Source organism: Sarcophilus harrisii, chromosome 4 (assembly GCF_902635505.1).
Source record: "Sarcophilus harrisii chromosome 4, mSarHar1.11, whole genome shotgun sequence".
NCBI lineage: Eukaryota > Metazoa > Chordata > Mammalia > Dasyuromorphia > Dasyuridae > Sarcophilus > Sarcophilus harrisii.
The window spans coordinates 194,479,820-194,503,084 of NC_045429.1; the positions used below are offsets into that span (position 1 = coordinate 194,479,820).

Sequence of the window (23,265 nt, forward strand, 5' to 3'; positions counted from 1 at the left end):
CTTTTAGGACATAGGAAAATATTGTCACATGAACTCTTATGACATATATCCTGGACAATGTATATCAATAAATATTTAAGATATATAATAAATCATCAATGTACCCAAAGTAGCAATAATACAGTTCACCTTAATCCTGAAATGTATAGTATACTACATTCATTATCACATAGAGTAGGGATTCTTAACCTCTAATCCATAGACCTAAAGAGGGCAGATTTTTATAGATTTCAGAGGTCCATGAGCTTGGACAGAGACAAAATAATATATCTTTATTTTAATATAATGGGTTTCTTTTGTAATCTTATGTATTTTATTTTAAAATGTTGTTCTAAGAAAGGGTCTATAGGTTTCATCAGGCTGCCAAAAGGGTCTGTAAAACAAAAAACATTTAGAACCCCTATACATAGTTTTCTCTTTGTAAAACACATCTGCCACCTTCTTTATAGCAAAGCTTCTTCATATAACTGAATATAGAGGGTCAAAACAGCATGATTTATTATCAGGAAATGTTTGATTTGTATATTTATTTTATATATCTATATGCTTGTGGTCACATAAAAAAATACACAGCTAGTTTGTGTAGTGGATAGAGCACCAGTCCTGAAGTCAGGAAGACCCAAGTTCAAATTTGGCCTTAGTCACACTTCCTGGCTGTGTGATCCTGGTCAAGTCACTTAACCCCAATTGCCTCAGCAAAAAAAAAAAAAAAAAAAAAAAAAAAAAAAAAAAAAAAAAAAAAAATTTCAGGTGAAAGGTGACTCAGGTCATGAGTGGGAAAAGTTTAAGAAACCCTGTTTTACAAGACTGAATAATCATGCTAAATCTATGATTCCAGTACTTAATTTTAATGTGAAAATTTTCTGAAAATGTAAAATATTTGAGAATATGAAACATCTTTATTAAAACAATGAAATCAAAAGTGCTTTCCAAGAATTAAGTAGATCACTATTAAGAACTTAAATGTCATGATCTGACTTTGGGTAGATTTAAAGGAAAAAGACCTGGCCCCCAAATCAACAGGTTCTATATATTCCTTTATGCAGATAAATACATATACTATACATATTCCCAAAGAACCCTTAGGGGGCAAATACTTCCTAGCTTTGTGGCTAGTTCATCTCCATTTGGCTCTTTCTCAAAACTGAATATTTTGTGCATCCAGTTTCAAAATTCGTTCATTTATTTTTAAAAGTTTTAGATTAACAAATGTGTAGCCGATCATTTATAGCCGTTTGAGTCGATATAACACTAATACTATTTAAAAAAAAAAAACTTGCACAGATGTTTCTCATGGAACACTCATTACAATTAATATTACACAACATACACACATACACACACACACACCAATTAATATTACAACTCTTCTCATGGCTTAATTGCTATTAAAAATTACTTATAAGATGGCAAAGTCAGGATAGTTAGTTTTCTATGAATCATTGTCATTTTAAATACTAGTAAAGATTTACCTGCTGGTGGCTTTATGAAAGGTGGTGGAATTAATGGTACAATAATGGGTACATTCCCATGATCCTTTGACCCTGCTGGTGAGTCAGTTAATCCATTTCCCGTGGCAAGCCCTGGATAGCCTGTGTTCATATTATACGGTGAAATAACACTGTCCTCGGATAATTTTGGCTTTGGCAAAGAATTTTCTGTAAAACAAAAAATATATATGTATACATATATAGAGACATATAATATAGCAAAAAAGTACCTATTAATTAAACTAAAACTTTTTCTCTGGTTATTTTTCTCATTTAAGAAAACTGTATAATGAAAATTAGTATTTTCTATCAGACTTTGAAAAATAAAATATTATCAGAACTCAAGGGAACAATTCTGCTCATAACTACCAATTTCCATCTGGCTCCTTTATAATTGGCTTCATGCTTACCATTTTATTCTGACATCAAAACTGATGAATTTAATATTGTAAAAATCTCCTTGGAATACCCAAAATTCAGATTTATTTAAGGTCAAACTATTTTCCCTGATGTGTTTGTAGCACATCTCTCATACCACACTAGTCTATTTAAGCAAAATTTTACTGTTTCCCAAATATTGGATTATCACAATTCCAGAAGACTGATCATAAATGGTAAACATGCTAGTGGCCTCTGGAAAGAGGGAGATGGACTCCAAGGACAAATGTGACATAAACTCTTTTTGGAAATGACCATGGCAAAAATTTGTCTTCTTGTCTCCATATATTTGTTACAAGGGTTTGGGTTTTTTCAATAAGTGGAAAGTAAATCCATTTTTGTTTATTAAAAAATATAAAATAAAAATTATAAATATTTAATATTCAATATGTTAGGTTTTTTTAACTACCATTGTATAATGACATGACTGAATTAGAAAAAAAACTCAGGAAGAAATAGATAATTAGAAAAATTTTTGTAGGATTATAGATTCCGAATTGAATGGAATCTTAAAGGTCATCTAGTGAAGTCTCTTCATTTCATAGATGAAAAAACTAAATACTAGAATAGTCAAGTGACTTGCTCAAATCACACAGATAGTTGTTACCAGAGCCAGCATTCAAACTCTGATCTCCAACTTGAAATCCAGTCCTCTTGAGACAGCTAGATGGTGCAATGGATAAAGCACCAGCCCTGAAATTAGGACAAGAATTCAAATCTGGCCTCAGATGTTTAATGTTTAATAGCTGTGTGAACCTAGGTAAATCACCTAATCCCAATTTCCTCATCAAAAAAAAAAAAAATCCAGTCTTTCTTCTATTCTAGTTTGTACATTTTCACAAAAACATATTCATGATTAGCAGACAAAACTATAAAAAGAAAGGATGCTTATCTTATAAGTTTAATGGTTTTTTTAGGAATATGAGTTTAGTAACTTTTACCTGGGAAAGAAATCAAGTTCTCAAATAATGAAGTCTCCCAAAACAACAAATAAAGGAAGTAAGCTGCTCATCCATTAAAGAAAAAAAATCTTTTTCCAGGCACTCACCCCTTGCTTCTCTCAGATAAAAAAGATTAATATAAAGGCCAGGTATTACATGAACTATTAGTTTATAGAATATAAATTCTTGACTTGCATCTTTCTATTTACAGAAAAATTGATGATGCTATCTAGATAATATAATGTATACAATTTCATATCAAGCTGAATAAAAAATTTGTCACATACATTCGACTCCACATGCCTGTAGCACAGCTCATTTACATTCTATTTGTTGTCATATAAGAAGGAAATGTATTACCTTGGAGACTGGGAATAAAATATTTGAAAAGGTAGTTTATACTGACAGGATTTTCAGTGGAATACAAATACTGATCAAATTATCAATAACAACATGCAATTAGTTTCATAAATGGTTTATGAATATCCCTAAAGAGTATGGTGGATTATTGTTTGTTGTTTGTCAGAGGGAGGATTTTTTTCCACACATATCTTTTTCATCTCTACCTAGTAATCTTCCTGAATCAAGGATTCATAAGTCCCCTTATCAACACCCAGAAGAGCCCAGTTGTGGATTTCCTTAATGAGGGAGCATAGCTGACCATTCATATGGCCCATGACAAGCCATTGTAACATAAAAAGCTGCCATTATTTCTTCTCTATATATGAGCATTAAGAGAAAGTTTGTTAGATAAGTTAAAATCCAGGCATACTGCTACATTCTGAATCTGTAGTGTTCCTCTTCTTCTTACCTAGCTAGCTGCAATTCCTTATCAAGACTGGCTGAAGAATCCAAAGACAAAACTAAATTCCTATTGTTTAAATTTGGGAATAATTTTCATGAACAATGTAAAATTGAGGGATATTATTCACAATTGAATCCCAACTCAAAAACTCATACTTCCACCACTGCTCCTTATTAACACTCCTATAGTGAGATGAAAGTGGGGAGAAGGAAATAAGCAAAAAAAAAAAAAGCATTCCCAAAGTAATCTGGGTTCTCACTTATATTTTGATGATCTTACTCTTGACATTTTTGCCTGACAGAAAGCCTTAGTCTCAGGATTTTTTTAATAGTAAAAGAGCTCAGGAGTTCAAAAGTTATAAGCAATATTTTCTCCTTTTATTGTGTTTTTGGCAGAATCCTGAAACCTCAACTATATAAGCTTTGTCTGGCTCTGCCATAATATTACTGTTGGTGGAGAGATAATAGTAAGTTCCTATTTATTTTATATTGCACTCTCACATTCTACTGGCTCTTCTTTATGGAAAAACCTTGTTGGAGATATACATTTAAATCAGCCATTGGAATAGGCTACAAAGCATGAGTCCCATTGCAACTCTATTCTGGCAGGTTGAGATAGTTCATCCTTCTTTGCATGAACAAAGGAACATTAAATGTCATTACCTTTGAGAACAGAAATGTGCTGCCGGCTCTCCCCATCAGTAGGGTAGTTCCTGAATTCAATATCCTCGCCATCTTTCAATTCAACCTTATCATAACCATACCAGCCAAGAAGTTCATTCATGGTGTTTTCAGCAAAGTTCTGAAAGAGAAGAATAGCTTGCTTATTTAGGTAATCAATAATCATTTTGGAAAGAATGCATAAATCGAAATCCATTTGTATTGTACCAAGAACTGCTTGCATCATCCCACCCCCCTCCAGACTCATGTTCATTTTTCAAGTCATGTATTTAAAAAATAACACATTTAAATCCCACAATACCATGTGCAATTATAATACACATTCAGACTTTTCTAATTTAAAAAAATAAGAAAAGAGGAATTTATCATTTTTTGCTTATAGAGAGGTCATATTTTAGCCTATATTCATCAGCAAAATTTATGCAACATGCTTCTATAAAAATATTGAAAAGTGAAACAAAACTAAATGAGAACAAAAGACTTCCTTATGAAAACAATTAATCAACCTTTTCAGTGTTTCAGATTAATTTAAATTGCAATAGCTTTCTAACTCAGATGTGTCTTCTTAACATGAATGCCTTGGATCAACTAAAATCTTAATAAAGAAATAATTTCTTCATTGTCAATATGTAAAATAGGACAAGTAATAATATAAGCTTTCTTTTTCATTTTTTCATTGGGTGAGAGGAGTTTTTTAAACCTTATACTCCTTTTTGGTTTACCTACATAAAATTAAAAGTTAAACATTCAGAAATATTAATTTCATTGGCTATATTTTCCTGTTGTATGAACCCAAGGTCAATTGTTTTTTCTATTGCCTCATAATTCAATTCAATTAAACAAACATTTCTAAAGCTTCTACTATGTACCAGATATTATGCTAGGTGGTCTTATGAAATGTAGATATCTTTAAAGTTAGCTGTCAACAAATTTTATAATCATTATGGAATTGATTTATGCTATCATTCCAACAAAGCTAAAATTGTACAGTAAGACTGTACTATATATGTCCACTATAAACTTCAAAACAAGATGTAAAACTGTATATTTTGATATTTTTTTGTAATGTGATGGACAACTATATGATGTGTTGCAGGACTTCAAAAAGTTGCAGGGATCATTGGATTCTTTGACACATAAAGTAATGGACAATAGATTTGTTTTGGACTATCTCTTGGCTGCTGAAGGAGGCATATGTGTGATTGTTGTTTACATACCCTCCTTCTAGGACTTCTGGAAATCTTTTACAACACCATGTTAATTCATATTGTTTGTTATATCACTACCTGCATGTATAATTCATGTTTGTTACACGTTTGTATACATGTGTTGTATACTACCTCCCATGCTGATGGGTTTATGTATACATGTTTCTAGTAAGACCCTTCAGCCCAGAAACCCGCTAACAATATCGACCTTGACTCCCCACTTCCCTTTAGTATTTTTTTATCTCTTTTCCTGAGAAATCAGGGAGGCGTGATCATCTCCTTTTTAGTGCTTTTACCTCCCTTCCTGAGAAGTCAGGGAGGGTATGATCACCTCCTTTTTGGTATTTTCACCTCCTTTCCTGAGAAGTCAGGGAAGGTGTGATCACTTCCTTTTGGGGGTTCTTACCTCCCTGAGAAGTCAAGAATGATATAACCACCTGTGTTCTAAAATAAAAGAAAGCGGGAGATGTAAAGGACTGAAACTATGAAAAGGTGTACTTGAATCAGACAACTGAGCACTTAAGGCTAATTACCTATTTGATGTTAGACAATGACTCTATTAGCATATGTTTTGGATAAATGGTTCTTCTCACTGTTTGGTGCTTACTCAAAGTTTGATCTTAAGATAATAGTAGGCAAGGATTCGAGGGTGGGGTGAGACAAGCCAGAGTCACTTTGTGGCAGGAAAAGGAGGAGAGAGGTTGGTGACTTTGGATTCGAGAATCCAAGATACATCATTGGCAAGCCTCATGGCAGTTTGTCTGTCTCCTTCACTTCTCTCCCTAAAGACCAAGGACTTTAATTTATCCTGACTCTGGCTGACCCCAAGGCCCTCCAAGGATCTAGCTCTTACCCTACAATGAAGATATATTTATATGATAAAGTCAAGACACCTGGCTTGACTGCCACAAACTACTACTTCTGATTTTCCTTTTAATTCAAATGTTCTTGGATTTTGCTATGTTAAAATTCAGAATTTCATTTTAATTTGTAATTTATGAATACAATGTATTCATTGTAATATGTAATTTATGAATCTGATATAACATAGTAGGGTTTTAACCAAGAATATGCTCATAAATGTTTAACAATCAACTTGGGGGGGAAAAAGGATATACACATGACACCCTTTTTAATTTAATCTGCATTATAACATTTTCCCATCATTTTCTTAAGTCTAGACAATCAACAAACATTAAAGCATTCCCTGGTTCATACAATTTACCAATTTCTGGTATAAGTCCTTGCACAATAAATTTAACAGTTATTTCTCAGTGCCAATATAGGCTGGCTCCAGCACATCATTGATTCTACCTCTAAGGTGCTAAGACAACATGAATATTTCAGGTTTTCTTGAATGCCATCATGTCTTAGATTTCAACTGGGATTGCATATAATGAAAAAGCTATTTCACTACTGATTTTGCAAAAACAAACCTGGCATTTCGAACCACCCACAGGATTTTAGACCCTTTCTTTAGCACACAGATCTGAGTCAAACTATGATGCAATGACATGCCAACAATTATAAAAGAGAAACACCCAACAACCAGCCAGCCAACATTGCTTCTGTAAAGCTTTTACTCTCTTTGATGGCTGATCATTTTTTACATTCTGTTAATTAATGCATAAATAAGGCATGAACAACAAGATGAATAAACCTAATAACTTCAAGAATACCTCCACTGAGGAGGATTATGCTAAATATTTCTCCTTTAAATCAGAAGAGCATTTCTTTAATGAGATGCTATATTCCCTTATTATTTCACTTCTTTCACTCAATTTAATGTCTGACCTGAGAATAAGATGTATTCTTACTGACCTAAGCTCCCATTATACAAATCCTCTCCCCTCCTCCCCCCCATTAGATAGGGAAGCAAAACTTAAGAGGCTAAAAACATATTATGAAATGGGAAACTTGCTTTCCAATGATTTTTTTAAACTCTCATAGTCTTCTCAAAGTAAGTAGAAGATATTAAATTATTCTTAGTGTGTCTATTCTGACATTGTGAGTAAGAACAAAACACTGGGTCCAAGCATTTTTGAGTAATATCTACTGCGGCTAACTGAAAAGGGAATGAGACTGCCTTAGAAAGTAGTGGCTTTCTCCTCATGAAAAGTTTTCAGACAAAAACTAAATGATCCCTTGTCAAGCATGTTATAGAAGGAATTCTTATTCAGATGAGGGTTGGACTACATGATCTCTCAATTTCCTTCCAACTCTGAGATTTCATTTGTGTCATTATATATGGATGCTTAAGGTGATTTTCCTCCCTTCTGTGATCCAATCCAACCAGCCAGTAGGCATCTTCTCTTTATCTCTACTAAAAGTACCTCTTAATCATATTTTTCTTAAGCATTTATCATATCCTAATTTGCTTTTTTATTCATTTTCGTACACATCTTATTACTCCAACAAGATTGTAAGGTCTCTATGTATTCACCTATACCAAGTATAATGCCTTGAATACAGTTAACATTTAATGATTATTTGTTGAATACAATTTAATTAAAGCATACATTGACTCATGGATTCTTCATAATTATAAAATGAATGGATGAATAAACTTTACCATAATCTATAGTTTCATCTAACTTCTGTAGTGGATATAATACATAATACATAATTCCTAGATCTATCTTCTTTTACCAGAGAATACAAGGTACAAATTCACTCATTTTTTTCAGGTCCATATTTTGCAGAATATAATTCAGGATTTTTGTAATATGTGGAACCCAATTTATAGTTTTAGTCCTAGAGTTTTTTACCATTTGGTTAGTTTAATTGTGGCCCTCAGATACTATGGTTTGGTTTGCAGACCACTTGGCTTCACAGAGTACTTAATATGAATTTACATTTTTTCATGATTTTTAGTTAACTATAAAAATTTTTTTACTCTAAGCAGGAAGATAGTGAAATTGATATGTGGGGCAGGAAGACAGCAGCTATTGCTAATAATGTTAATGAAGTCACCAATTCATCTCTCACTCTGAAGCTGCCTGCAGGCAACAGAAGAATACAAGGAAAATGTGGGCTTCTGGGTTAATGTCAAACTGGCCTTATCTTGTAACAATTGAGCTGGGCTTTCTGGAAGAGAGATTAGCAAGGAGATTTTTATCATGGCAAAATAGTTCATCTCCAGAGACTCCAGTTAGCTCTGTAGTTTCCCTATATATCAACATTTGTATTCTTTTGTGTTCCACGGGTCCCTAAGGAAAAGTCTTGTTCATTGGATTATGCTACCAACTGCTTGAGGCTATAGATATATCATATGCTAAAGGGCTATGCAGTGATGACTCTTTGTCCCAAAGTTGGTAACTTAAATCCTTGACAACACCTCTGAAGCCTTCCACTATTTTCTTGGATCTTTTTGAGTCAGAGATTGTAAATCCCTGCCAGACAGAGATCATGGAACCAGAACAAGTAGTACAGGCTTATAACAGAGCATTTCCTCCCTCTTCTTAACTCTACTACTTCAAAACCTCAAAGGCATAGCAATACATGGGTGAGAATGACAAGGATACTTACTACTTTTTCCTGGTTCTCTTCCTGCTTATCTAAGAGTTCTTTTTTCATTCTCCATCACTGGTTCAACATCAATATCATGCCTGCTAAATATTGATGTTCTCTAAAGTTCTGTTCTGAGTCTTCTCTGCTCCTCTTTCTACACAGTTCCTCTTGATAACTTCATTAACTTTCATGGGTATAATAAGTATCACGTTCTCTCATTACCTTTTGGACATTTCAAACTAGATGTCCTGGACACACTTTAAATATATGTAGAAAATTGATCTTATTATCTTTCCATTACACTCACTCCTCTTTCAGACTTTTCTATTTCTGTCAAAGGTGCCACAAACACCCTTTTTCTAGATTTGTAATCCTGATACCACATATTTAATCAGTTATCAGACCATATTGTTTCCAGCTATGCTACATCTTATCTCTTTATTCACAAAAATCACAACTTAAGTTCACACCCTCATCAGCTTTTACTTAGATTATTTGTTATAGCCTCCTAACTGGTCTTTCTTATTCAAATTTCTTCCCACTCCATCCATCCTCATACTATTGTCATATGATTTTCTTTAACAATGCTACTCCCCTTCTCAATAAATTCCAGTGATTCCCTATTGCCTCTGGGGAAAAAAATAAATTTTAAAGACCTTCATAACTTAGCCCCAACCTATCTTTCCAGCTTTGTTATACATTATTCTTCCTTCTGCACCATGATCCAGCTAATCTGAACCTTCTTTCCATTCTTCACACATGACATTCTATCTCCTAACTCTGTGACTTTGTAACTACTAACCTCTATGTTTAGAGTACATTAAGTTATCAGCTCTAACTCACAGAATTACTTTTTTAAAGGGATTGTTTCATTCTTTTTATTTGTATCCCAAGCACTTAGGACAATGTCTGGCAACAGTAAGTACTTAATAAATGTTTATTGGTTTATTGATTGGTTTTTCTATAGCCTTCAGTACAATAGCACTACTACTTACAAGCCTGTCATTTTTAAAAATATATACTCCAAGAGCAGTAAGAAGAAACACTGGCCTTCTTAGATCAGTGTAGTCTAGGCTTTAAAACCAAATTATGGACCTTCTGAACAGATCTCCAAGTGTAAATTGAGTCACAGAAGGGAAAGCAGGAGGAGAAAGAAGAATAATCTAATTAAACAGTTACTCTGAGGAAAGAAAAAAAGCCCTAGTAGAGAATTATCATTAACACATTAAGACAGGCTTTCGGATCATTTGGGCTTCCACCTCTGCAAACAGGATGTGGTTTCAGGGATTTTGACTCTTGATACCTTATAAAAGTAAATTCAACCAACTAAGGATATTTTGAGTTAGTGCTGATAGTTTTTAGGAAGGCCTAAACAAAACCTTAAAGGACAGCTGAGAAGGGCTTTTTGTGCCTGACAATCTTGTGTATTTATGTGGTATGACAGGTCCATCACCATACCACAATTGTGGAAGTCCAGTCAACTTTATCTCAGTATTCCCTTCTTTCCTCTGTCATCACACAGGTCCTCTTCACTTCATACCTGAACTACTACATGAGCCTGCTGTTTAACTGGCCTGCCTCAAGCCTCTCCCCATTCTAATCCATCCTACACTTAATTTGCAAAGTGATTTTCCTAAAATGCAAGCCTAACTCCGTCACTTTCATACTCGATAAATTCCCCATTTCCCCCAGAATCAAATACAAAAATCTGTTTGGCATTTCAAGCCCCTCATAATCTGGCCCTCACACCCTTCCAGTCTTCTTACATCTTACATTCCACCATATATTCTGCAATCCAGTGACACTGGCCTCCTTGCACTTTCTAGAACAACACAGTCTATCTGCTGAATCAAGATATTTTTACTGCCTGTCCCTCATGTCTACAATGTTCTCCTTTCTTGACTTCCTTCAAGTCCCAGCCAAAATTCCACCTTCTGCAAGGAGCTTTTGTGGATACCCTTTAAGTCTAAGTTTCTTCTCTCACTTGAGTATCTTCAATCTAGCCTATATATAACATGTTTGCTAAGTTGTATCTTCCCTACTGGTCTGTAAGTTCTTTGAGAGCAGGGACTGTCTTTTTCTTTCTTTGTATCTCCAGAACTTAGCACAATGCCTAGGACATAACAGAACCTTAATCAATATTTATTGACTCATTATTAACTGATTAAGATGCAAAATGATAAATAAACATACTTCTATATATAGCCACTGAGAGAATTTGTTTTATTTGACTATCCATATTTTTAATAAGAAATTTATTTTTATTTTTTCCCAATGAGGTAGACACTGGAAGAGGAAAATATATTTCTTTTCCTTTTTTTGTTTTTTTTTGGGTTTTTTTAATAAAGAGGTAGTGGGTTGTTACAGATGTGAAATGTTACATGCACTTTCAGATGAGGTCATTATATTATTACTTTTACTTAACTGTTTTGTTTTGTTACAAAAGACATCTCATCTGCAAATGTTTATAATGTAAAAATAAAACACATCAATAAATTTTTTTAAAAGAAGGGAAGAGGGGGAAAGAGAAAGGGAGAGAGAAGAGGAAGAAGAGGAAAAGGAAGGAAGGAAGGAAGGAAGGAAGGAAGGAAGGAAGGAAGGAAGGAAGGAAGGAAGGAAGGAAGGAAGGAAGGAAGGAAGGAAGGAAGGAAGGAGGGAAGGAAGGAAGGAAGGAAGGAGGGAGGGAGGAAGGAGGGAAAGAAGGAAGGAGGGAAGGAAGGAAGGAAGGAGGGAAGGAAGGAAGGAGGGAAGGAGGGAAGGAAAGAGGGAAGGAGGGAAGGAAGGAAGGAAGGAAGGAGGGAGGAAGGAAGGAAGGAAGGAGGGAGGGAAGGAAGGAAGGAAGGAGGGAGGGAAGGAAGGAAGGAAGGAAGGAAGGAAGGAAGGAAGGAAGGAAGGAGGGAAGGAGGGAAGGAAGGAAGGAAGGAGGGAAGGAGGGAAGGAAGGAAGGAGGGAAGGAGGGAAGGAAGGAAGGAGGGAAGGAGGGAAGGAAGGAGGGAAGGAAGGGAAGGAGGGAAGGAGGGAAGGAAGGAGGGAAGGAGGGAAGGAGGGAAGGAAGGAGGGAAAGAAGGAAGAAAGGAAGGAAGGAGGAAAGAAGGAAGAAAGGAAGGAAGGAGGGAAGGAGGGAAGGAAGGAAGGAAGGAGGGAAAGAAGGAAGGAAGGAAGGAGGGAAGGAAGGAGGGAAGGAAGGAGGGAAGGAGGGAAGGAAGGAAGGAAGGAAGGAGGGAAAGAAGGAAGGAAGGAAGGAGGAAGGAAGGAGGGAAAGAAGGAAGGAAGGAGGGAAGGAAGGAGGGAAGGAAGGAGGGAAGGAAGGAAGGAAGGAAGGAGGGAAGGTGGGAGGAAGGAAGGAAGGAAGGAGGGAAGGTAGGAGGAAGGAAGGAAGGAAGGAGGAAGGAAGGAAGGAAGGAAGGAAGGAAGGAAGGAAGGAAGGAAGGAAGGAAGGAAGGAAGGAAGGAAGGAAGGAAGGAAGGAAGGAAGGAAGGAAGGAAGGAAGAGGATATACCGAAACCAATTATATAGGACAGATCCCTAATTTAGGAGAGAACAGTGGACTAATACCAAGATAATGACAAGACCTTTGTAGCCTCTAGTTGATCCCCTGCCATGGGCATATGATGAGTTAGGGGTACCCTTCTTCCTCCAGGAAGAGAAAGAAAAAAGGACCAGTCTTAAAGAAAGAACATCACTACTATAATCGAGGAAGCAAAACAGTTGATCTGTGGTGTAGGAGACAACAGCTGCAACCATTCACTCTAACAAAGGCATACCAGCCTCTCTTCTGAGGCTACCTAGAGGCAGTAGACAAAAGTAAAGATTACCCTGGTCTGGAATTCAGTTGGCTCATTGCACTACAGTGATAAAGCTATGCATTTTGCAAGGAAGACAAGCAAAAAAGAACTTCTAGCCTGTCTATATTTTTGTCCCTGAAGAAAATCTTAGATTTGAGGTGAATTGCAAAATACTTGAGTTCTCAACTGAGCAATCAACAAGTGTTGAGTATATTGAGGTAGGCAGTAGGGATACAAATACAATGAATTAAACAGTCTTCTTATAAAGAGCTTGTTACTTGGCGATGTTTTTTCCAAGACATTCAGGGTTAAGTGAACTCTCAAAGTCACACGGCTAGTAAGTGTTGTGTCTAAAGTCACATTTGAACTTAGGTCCTCCTGAGTCCAATGACAGTGCTCTACCAATTGTGTAGGTCTTCCCTACTCTTTTGGGTAGAGCTATGCAGTCCATGATGATGGGACCTAACAATGTCAATGAAAATGGGTCTTTGTATTTAAATATGAATATTGCCTTATATCGTATAATACAAACACATACCTCTAAATATTTCAACATAAAAATCATAAATCTGGAAGTAAAAAGTAAGCTTGATAAAACAACATGAGCTAGGAACATAGAATTGAAGCTGGATTGTAATCATTCTCTGATATTTTGCACAAAATGAAGACCCAAACCCAGACCTTCCACATTTCCTCAGTAGGAGGGTTCTGTATGGGCCTGATACTAAGCTGAACCAAAGCAACAAAGTACATTTTTGTAATTTGTTGCTTTTCAAGGTTGAAACTCAGCATGTAAAATAACAATAATAGCTCACATTTATATATCATTTTTATGCTTACAAAGTATTTTCCTTACAACAATGATGTGAGGTAGGTATTTTAGGAATTATCTATCACCAGGTATATGATATATTCTAGGGTTTATATTTAGGGAAAAAAGGATTTAGAATACAGAATACAGAAAGGAGAATTTAGAATACAGACATAAGGAATTGTCACTCAAATAATAATAAAAACAAGTTATTGTGCCAAGAAAGATTGTAGAATTTACTTCCCGATAATACATACAATTCTCTATTTTATGTGGCTTACATCCAATTAATTTTAATTCAACAAATAATGTCTGATGTACAGAATCCTATGTTAGGTGCTATGAAAGATTACTCCCAAATAAATAAGACATAATCTCTACTTTCAGTCAGTTTAGCATTTAGCAGAGGAAACAGAAATAATTTTGACATAAGACTTCTGATGTGTTATAAAAAGTTAGAACAATAGAGATTTACAGGAAGGATTGTTAAAACCTGCTTACGGGGAATGAAGGAAGGCTTTTCAGAGAAGATAGCTTTTGAAATTGACCCCAAATAACTGGTAGGTTTTAGTAGGTAGAAATTGGGGAAAGGAACGCTAGGAAAAAGGAACAAAATGCAAAGACAGGAAAGCATGGGCTATATATCAAGGAAACATAATAATCTAATTTATCTGGAGTGTCTTCAAAAGAAAGAAAGTAGTGAGAAATTGGTCTGCAAAGGTAGGCTATTGCCTGATTGTGCAAGTCTTTGAATGACAGGCAGCTGAGTTCTACTTTCTCTCTAAGGCAATGAAAAGACATTGAAGATTTTTGATTGGGGTAGTGACAAGATCTAGGGTATGATTAAATGACCTTTTTAAATCCTTTCCAGCTCTAAAATTCTATGAAATTAAAAGATGCCATAGCTACTTAGGATCGGAAGTGTTTATGATAAACTCTTTAAGAAATTCCTAATTATTCTGAGAAATCTAATCCCAGCATACTTTATAAGGATGTGGAAATGCCTATCTGAATTAGACCAAAGAGACCATAATTCTGAAGGCTCAGATGGATTGATTCACAGGATATCTGAAACAGAGGATAACAAATGCTGGGAGAAAATCTTGGACTTAATTGTCATGAAAAAATGAATCAGAAAAAAATTGATAATTATTGATCCATACACCTACTTTCTTACCTCCACTTTGAGTAATTTTAAAAAATCTTCTCATACAAAAAGTCAAGCCTTCCATGCAATAAAGTATCTCTGTCCTAAACATGTCCTCCTCTCTAGTTTTCTTTCACTTCTCCATAACCTTCTGTACCTGGAATCTTTCGCATTAGAAACTTCTCTGCCCCATTCATCCTCATTAATTGGTGCCTCTTTCCATGTAACATGAGAGGGGATAAACCATCCTACTGGTTTATTCTACTGTACCTTAGTAAGCTGACCATCTCTGTAAAATGCCTGTCCGTGGCCTTTTTGATTACTGCTTTTGGAAGTGAGTTGGTCTAGAATACTCCAGTAAATGTCGCTATTTATCACAGAGAACATAGGAACATAGCTTTAGAGAATTATGAGCCATCTAGTCCAACTCCCTCATTTTGTAGATGAGGATACTGAGGCACTGAAAAATTAAATGATATGTACAGGATCACACAGCCAATGTTTTAGATAATATTTGAATGCAGCTCTTCTTATCTTCAAGTTCAGTCCCCTATCCACTACATTATTCTGCCTCACTTTGTGGCCCTAATTTTAATGATATTGGCTTCCAGCCCCATGTCACTGCTACTCTGAAGGAGGAGATAAAAATCTAATCTTCTCCAGTACAGAAGCTGGGATACTCAGACCATGGAATAGCTTCTGCAAGAATGATTATTCCTTCTCTACCATAGCCCAAAGATGTCCAATGGCCACTTTGGCTTTAGCTTTTCTTTGTTGCCTCTGGATTCCCCTTGAGGTTCCCATCCCTAGGTCCCCTGATTCCACTTGTACAAGATAAAATCCAAACATAAGAAAGGGCTACTGGTATTAGAATTTTAAATTCTTTTCCAAATGCTTTTAAATCCCCCAAACAGAGTAGAATAATATTTATGAAGACCAATATATGCATCAAGTAAATCTGTGATAGTTATGGAAAGGGAATAGACAATCTTTTCCAAACAGAATTCTATAAAACACCACAACTTCACAGTTATAGAATTAACTGAAAGATCCAGAGAACACAAGATCCCACTGTGTTTATTTTTTGTTGTCTACATAAAAGCATTTGATTCAATAGGACAAAATGTTGCCTTGAAAAATCTCCTCTAACATGGTACTGTCCACATTTATATTGAAATCATACAAGATTTCTAGAAGGATATAACAATAGAAATAGCTTTGTTGGACAAACTGATTCTTTGTATCAAATAGAGCATAAAAACAGGTAAACACATTCCCCATACTATTTGTAAGCTAGTGTCAAGGAGGAGGATGAGACAAAAGGAAAGGTCCCACTAAAATATTTATACCAGCATTTTTTGTGGGAACAAAGAATTGTTAATAGAATAGATGGCCATTGGTTGGTAAATAAATGTAATGGAATATTACTATTCTGTAACAAATGACAAATATAATGAAAGCAGAGACACATGGAAATACTTATATGAATTGCTGCAAAGCAGAATTAGGAAAACAATATGTACAATCCAACAAAGTAAATCAAAAAAATAATGACAAAACACTTGAAATTAAATGCTGAAAAAGTATAATGACCAAGTTTGGCCTCAGTGAAAAGATAAGTAAAAACACTTAGTCCCACTTCTTCACAGAGGTGAGGGACCATAGGCATGGAATGCTGCATGTGTTAAGATTTTTTAATATATTGATTAGTTTTACTGAAGTTTTTCTTCCTCCTTTTTCATTCTTTATCTTAAAGGATAGGTCTCTGGAAAGGGAAATGGCAGGAGAGAAACAGTGGGAGAGGTAAATAATGTAAAAACAAAAGATATCAATAAAGAAATTTTCAAGAAAGCATGAAATCCACATTAACATCCTCCACATGTTCCTGTTTAAGGGTGGCATTATTCATATTCCATTAAACCCCAAAACATTGCAGAATCTCCTCAATGAGATCCAAAATCAATTGAAAGTATTTGACCTCACTATGAATGCAGGAAAAGTGAAGTGGATGAAGAATATCTATTGTTCAAACTATATTGTATAGATGGACAACATATAGAGCTCATTTGATCTGTCACAGCATCATCACAAATTTAATAAATATGTATACATATACATATAATTTGTCATGATGCTGCAGTATAGTATATATATATATGCATGTATGTACATATAATTTGTGATGTTGCTGCAACAGGATCAGATAAACACACACACACACACACACACACACACACGCACACAAACACACATCAGGCATTGAAGACAGAAAATGAACTGGGCCAAGAATTTAATGGAAGTAAGTGAACAGGTGAGATTGCCTTTAGGAAATCACACAGTACTTTTAATGATCCTGAGTTTCTTCCTGAAGCAAAACCTCATCTTTTTAACATCAATATTCTTCCAATGTTTTATGTGACTGCATGTATATAAACATTTTATCATATCAAGAAGGGGAGAGGGAGGAAGGAAAGGAGGGATAGAATTTGGAACTCAAAATGGTTTTTTAAGTGAAAAATTTTATTTTAACATATAATTGGGGGAAATAATATATATACATATATATAATAGAAAATTTTATTTTCCCAGTGACGTATGGCTATAAGCTATGGAATATTACAATCTCTGAACAATCAAAGTTGTAAAATACCAAAGAGCAAGGAAGAGGGACATGGGGATTATGAGACCGTTACAACATATTATTATCAATGATCTTTCCAGAAAAGTGTCATAAAAAGATATTGTTGGAGAGATATATGACCAGAAAAGGAAGAGTGCCTACCAAAGAATTCAAGAGCAAAAATACTGGGCAGGTTAAAGTGCTCCACTGGAATCCACCAAGTAATCCATTGGTAGGCCATCAGCATATTGCACAGACATTCATGGAAGACACTAAGAATCATACAGGATGAAGAGATTTAGATGTGTTGCATCAGCACCATTAGTGAGGAGGTCCCACCTTGATGAGATCACACATCCATTGAAGTATCAGTGTCAGAAAAGAAATATTTTTTAAAAGAAAGCTATTATAATCCTACTCTATATCTGTATAGCAAATTATAACATATTTGTAAAGTGCTTTGTTTACTCCCTCCCTTCCCTAAACCACTTAGCATTGTATCTAACCCATATTAAATAAATGTTTCCTACCATCCATCCTTCTTTTCTTCCTTCTTTATTCCTTCCTTCCTTCTATCTTTTCTTTTTTCCTTCCTTCCTTTCCTTCTTTCTTCCTAATTGTCTTTTAATTTTTAAAAGATATACTCTCATGATGATCACATTTGATCCTCACAATAAACTTTGAGGAGCACGGAGCAAGTAGAACTAGGTTTCCTCAGATAAAAACCTAAGGCTCAGAGAGTTCAAAGAACTTGGCATGAAAGGTCACAGTAATTTAGTGGCAAAGTCAGGACTAAAATCCAGGTCTTTTAACTTCTATCATGGGGGTCATTTTATTGTATCACACTGTACCAACACAGTTCAAATGGTTAGCCCATAACAATGGTATACATAATAATTCAAATTTACACTGAGTTTCAAGCTTTGAAAAATACTTTATATATATTGTTATTTTATTCTATTACAGCATCTAGTTGACTGTTTACTGGGTCTGGAGTTTAAATCCATTTTCAGATCCCAGGCAAATCACTTAACCCCATTTGCCTCAGTTTTCTAACATATAATGAACTAGAGAAAAAAAATGGTAAACCACTCCAGTATCTTTGTCAAGAAACCCCCAAATGGGGTCACAAAGAGTCAGACGTGACTGAAAAACAACTGAACAACAATATGTTCTCTCATCAATTAGTAACTAAAAGATTCGAAGATATATTATAAAGGACAAATAGCACTAGAATGTTATTATAGACATAAAGTTAATTCTCAAATTAGGGCATGTCTGTCATTGGACTTATTTTGCTTTCAATTTTATTCATACCTAGTACCATTCTATTAAGTTCTTGCTTTGCTAACAATATTGGATTCTCAATATATATGGTACATAATCTTATTTGTGACTTTGTTGATATAATTCCATCTGTTTATTTTGGAATTCAAAAATGCAAAACACACTATATTCAGATTTCTTTCTCCTCCTCCAGTTCCAGGTAAACTCTAAAAGAAAATAAATCAAGCAAAAGTCTAAAGAAGTATGAAGGTTGATTGTTAAAGTTTTTCCTGTGAGCACATATACTTCAGAAATTGGCAAATTTCACAAATCTGGGTTCAATTTATTGTTTTGTTCATTGTGTAGACCTAAGAAGAAAATGGAGAAAATGTTAATGATGCAGGTCAAATTTTAAAAGTGTTTTGTTGTTGCTGTTGTTAAAAAGCTGGTTGTTAATTATACTAGCACACCCTTAACAATAAGGAAAAAAATATATTGGTAAGAAAAATGCCCAGGTATCCAGTTCTTCTTGTATTGGGTTTTCATAACTAATTAGTTTTCTTGTTTCTTTTTTAAAAAGTTAATTTCCAGGATGCCAAATATCATATATACAAATGTAAATACTACATCCTTTCAAAAACACAGCATAATTTAATTTTACATTTTGCATACTACCATTTCCTTCCATATTGGTAAATAATTCAGAATGTATAACAATTTAAAAATAATACTGATCTCAAAACACTTTATGTATATGCAATGCATATATAAATCTTCAAGATGACAACCTCCTGAGTGACTTCCTCTATTCTCTCCAATACATCACCTACTTAACTGGCAAAATCACCTTTTTCTTAAGGATTAATCTCACCAAATCATTCCCATGCTCAAAACCTTCCTATTGTCTCTGATATTAAATACAAATCTTCAGTCCAGCATTTAATGCTTTCAATACTCTGGTTCCTGCTTAACTTTCTAGCTTTAATATCACTTCCTTGAAAGAACTCATGTTCCCACCCAACCAAACCATTAATTATTTCTTGAATTCAACATTTTAGCTTCTACCTCTATGTATTTATACAGAAAGTCCTCTACACCTTTTATTTTTATCTTTATATCTCCAATACATAGCATAGTGATTTGTACATAGTAAGTCAGATTTAATTAACATCATTTTTTTGACAACACCTCCTCCAGGATGTCTTCCTTTATCAATTCCCCTTAGTTTTCTGTCATCTCATTGAAAACCTAAATATTACTTTTCATATCTCTAATGTTTGTATCAGTGCAGATAGATGTCACAGTGGATAAAAGCACTGGGCCTAGAGTCAGGAATACTCATCCTCCTGGGTTCAAATTGGCCTCAAATTCTTGATAATTGTATGGCTCTGAGCAAGACAGTTAACCCTGTTTGCTTCAGTTTCCTGATTTATAAAATGAACTGGAGAAGAAAATAGCAAATTATTCTAGTATCTTTGCCAAGAAAACCCCCATTGGGATCACAGAGAGTTGGACAAGACTGGTTATTTTACTAAATAACCACATAGGGGCAGCTAGGTGGTGCAGTAGATAGAGCACCAGCCCTGAAGTCAAAAGGACCTGAGTTCAAATCTGGTCTCAGATACTTAACACTGCTTAGCTGTGTGACCCTGGGCAAGCAAGTCACTTAACCCCAATTGCCTTAGCAAAAAGCAAAAAAAAAAAAAAAAGGCAAAAAAGCCCCACATAAATACATGTATGATGTATATATAGCATTTATTAATGCTGATTAAAAACATTTATTAAGCACCTAATGTGTGCAAAGTACTGTGCTAGACATTGAAGATATGAGGATGAAAGATAATACTATCTGCTCCCAAGGAACTTACAATATGATTAGGAGGGAGGTTGTAAAGGATACACAGCGTGTACCCAAAGAAGAATGACTCAAGATAAATTGTTAAAGAGCAAAGGTACACCCAAAGTGCTTAAGGGAAGTCTGTGAAGAAAGACAGAACTTTCAGCTGGAGGGAATAAAACAAGTATTCATGGACCATGCAACATCTGAGCTAGGCCTCAAAGGAAGAAAAGTATTTCAATAAATAAGGCTGAGGAGAAATATATTTCTGGCATAAGTCAAGAAAAATATTCTACATGAAGACACAGGTAACAAATTGTAGGTGTTTGAAGAATAACTAGAATCCTACTGTGACTTGAATGTAGAATGCATGAAAGGGAAAAATGTGAAACAGAAAAACTCCTATTATGTGAAGAGGAGTAATATAGAAAATATACAAATAATATGAAAGGAGACTCCTTGAGATGTCTCATCTAAATTTTGTATAATACCTAGTACTTACATGAGGGACAGCTAGGTGGCGTGGTAGAGTGCTGGTCCTAAAGTAAGGAAGACTCATTTTCCAGAATTCAAATCTGATCTGACACTTACTGTGTGTCTCTAGGCAAGTCACTTAATCCCTGTTAGCCTTAGTTTCCCCATTTGTAAAAATGACCTGGAGAAGAAAACAGCAAGCCACTGCAATATCTTTACCATGAAAACTCTAAAATGGGCTCTCAAGGAATCAAACATGACTAAAAATAATTGAACAAAGACAGTAAAAGCATTTATACTGTGCCCTAAGGTTTGCAAAGTACTTTAGGAATATTATCCCATTTGATCCTTACATCAACCCCGAGAAGTAGGTGTTATTATTATCTTAAATTTTACAGATGGGAAAACTAAGGCAGATAAAGGTGAAGTGCCTTGCCCAGTGTCATCCAGTTAATAAATAAGATCAGATTTGAGCACACATCTAAGAACACATTTTCCTGATACCCATTATCACTTTGATCCATTACCACTAACCTAGATTGTATATCTACTCTAGAGTTCCCCCCTACTATAAGGGCTAAATATGAAATAATTATAGATTTAGAACCTAAAGTGATCTTCAAGGTGATTTAATTTTAGGCCCAGAAATGTTGCAATTTATCCAAAATCACACCAGTAATCGCAGAATGGGATTCAAACCAGGATCGAAACCCAGGGTTTACACTGCTACATCATAATTAATGAATGGCTATTAAATTTAATTATTCATTTTGTAAGCATTGAAGTGTTGTAAGAACATAAGGGCAGACAGCACTGAAACAATCAAAAATAAGTTGTCTTTTCCAATCATGTCTGATATACCTACCCCTTTGCATTAATATTTTTCAATATTAAAACCTATAAAATAGAATAGAGAATTTTTTATTCTTATTCATATCTCTGATCTTCATCTTAATCAAGAACAAATGCAATCTCTTTTCCTCCTTCTATCCTCTCCCCTCTTCAACTCAATTCAATTGTAATGTCAGTCTCCCCAGCCAGTTGATGACAAATACATTATAATTATTTTTATTCCCTACAATTTCTAGTATAGCACTTTCAAACAATCTGTGAACAGTTATTAAGTGCCTAGAATGTGAGAGGTGCTGGAGAAACAGATATAAAAGTAAGAAAGTTGCTATCATCAAAGAGCATGCTTTCTATTGAGACAAATAAAACTTGGCAACAAATTTAAATGGTTTCTCAAAGAGCAATAAAATGTAATTTCTAACAAAACTCAGAGGAGGTCTTTTGGGGTTTGGACTAGGGGTAACCTCAAACATATAGAAAATCAGAAATTCCTATGTGTCAATAAGGATAAAGAGGAGCCATGGGCTACAAAATATAACTTCAGAACATTTACTGTATATGAAACACAATTTGTAACTGTTTAAAAAGAAAAGAAACTCACAATCCTGCACAATTTAAGAGGCAGGAAAAATGTAACTGTGACTGCCAATTAAAATTGTATCTATAATATGATAATGGACAACTTCCTGGAAGTTGATCAGATTTCACATCACAAGAGAGCCTAGCTTTTCAATATTGTTCTCAAAAACCATACCAAAAAAATACCAATAAGAAGTAAAAAAAAACAAAAACAAAAACAAAAACAAAAAAACAGAAATTATAAATGTTTTTAGGGGGAAAAAATTCAAAGAAATGAGCAAACAAAAGAAAAATTAAGAAATGAAGCAATATTATAAATTGTAAAAGTCAGGGACAAAAATGCCAAAAGAAAAGTCAAACTATGTCCACAGAAGCACTAGAAATCAAAACTACAATTTTTTGAAAGACAAAACAAAATGGATAGAAATAAAAATAGTAAAAATATCACAAATTGAATTAAGATAGAACTGAGTGCAACTAAAAAATCTCAACACAAGATGAATGTAATAAGTTTTTCAAAATAAAATAATAATTCAATTCTATAATACTTTAAAATTTATGAAGTGCTTCATCTATAACAACCTTGCAAGATAGCTAGTGAAAATACTATTGTTGTGCAGTTGTGCAACTTTTAACAATTCCATTTGGGTTTTTCTTGACAAAGGTACTAAAGTAGTTTACCATTTCTTTCTCCAGCTCATTTGACAGATGAGGAAACTGAGGCAAACAGGATTAAATGATTTAACAGAGTCACACAACTAGTAAGTGAATGAAATCACATTTGAATTTAGGAATATGAATCTTCCTGACTTCTGGCTTTGTGCT

General features: G+C 34.6%; 1 protein-coding gene across 2 annotated transcripts in view; it reads right to left on the reverse strand.

Moving 5' to 3' along the window:
• Positions 1-23,265, reverse strand: part of SOBP (sine oculis binding protein homolog) — a 222,378-nt gene that overhangs the window by 190,731 nt on the left and 8,382 nt on the right. For both annotated transcript variants that reach the window (XM_031964460.1, XM_031964459.1), the window contains exons 2-3: positions 4,337-4,475; positions 1,473-1,658 (exon numbers count right to left, since the gene is read on the reverse strand). In XM_031964460.1, the coding sequence (XP_031820320.1) occupies positions 1,473-1,658; positions 4,337-4,475 (325 nt within the window). The remainder of the gene's footprint in view (positions 1-1,472; positions 1,659-4,336; positions 4,476-23,265) is intronic.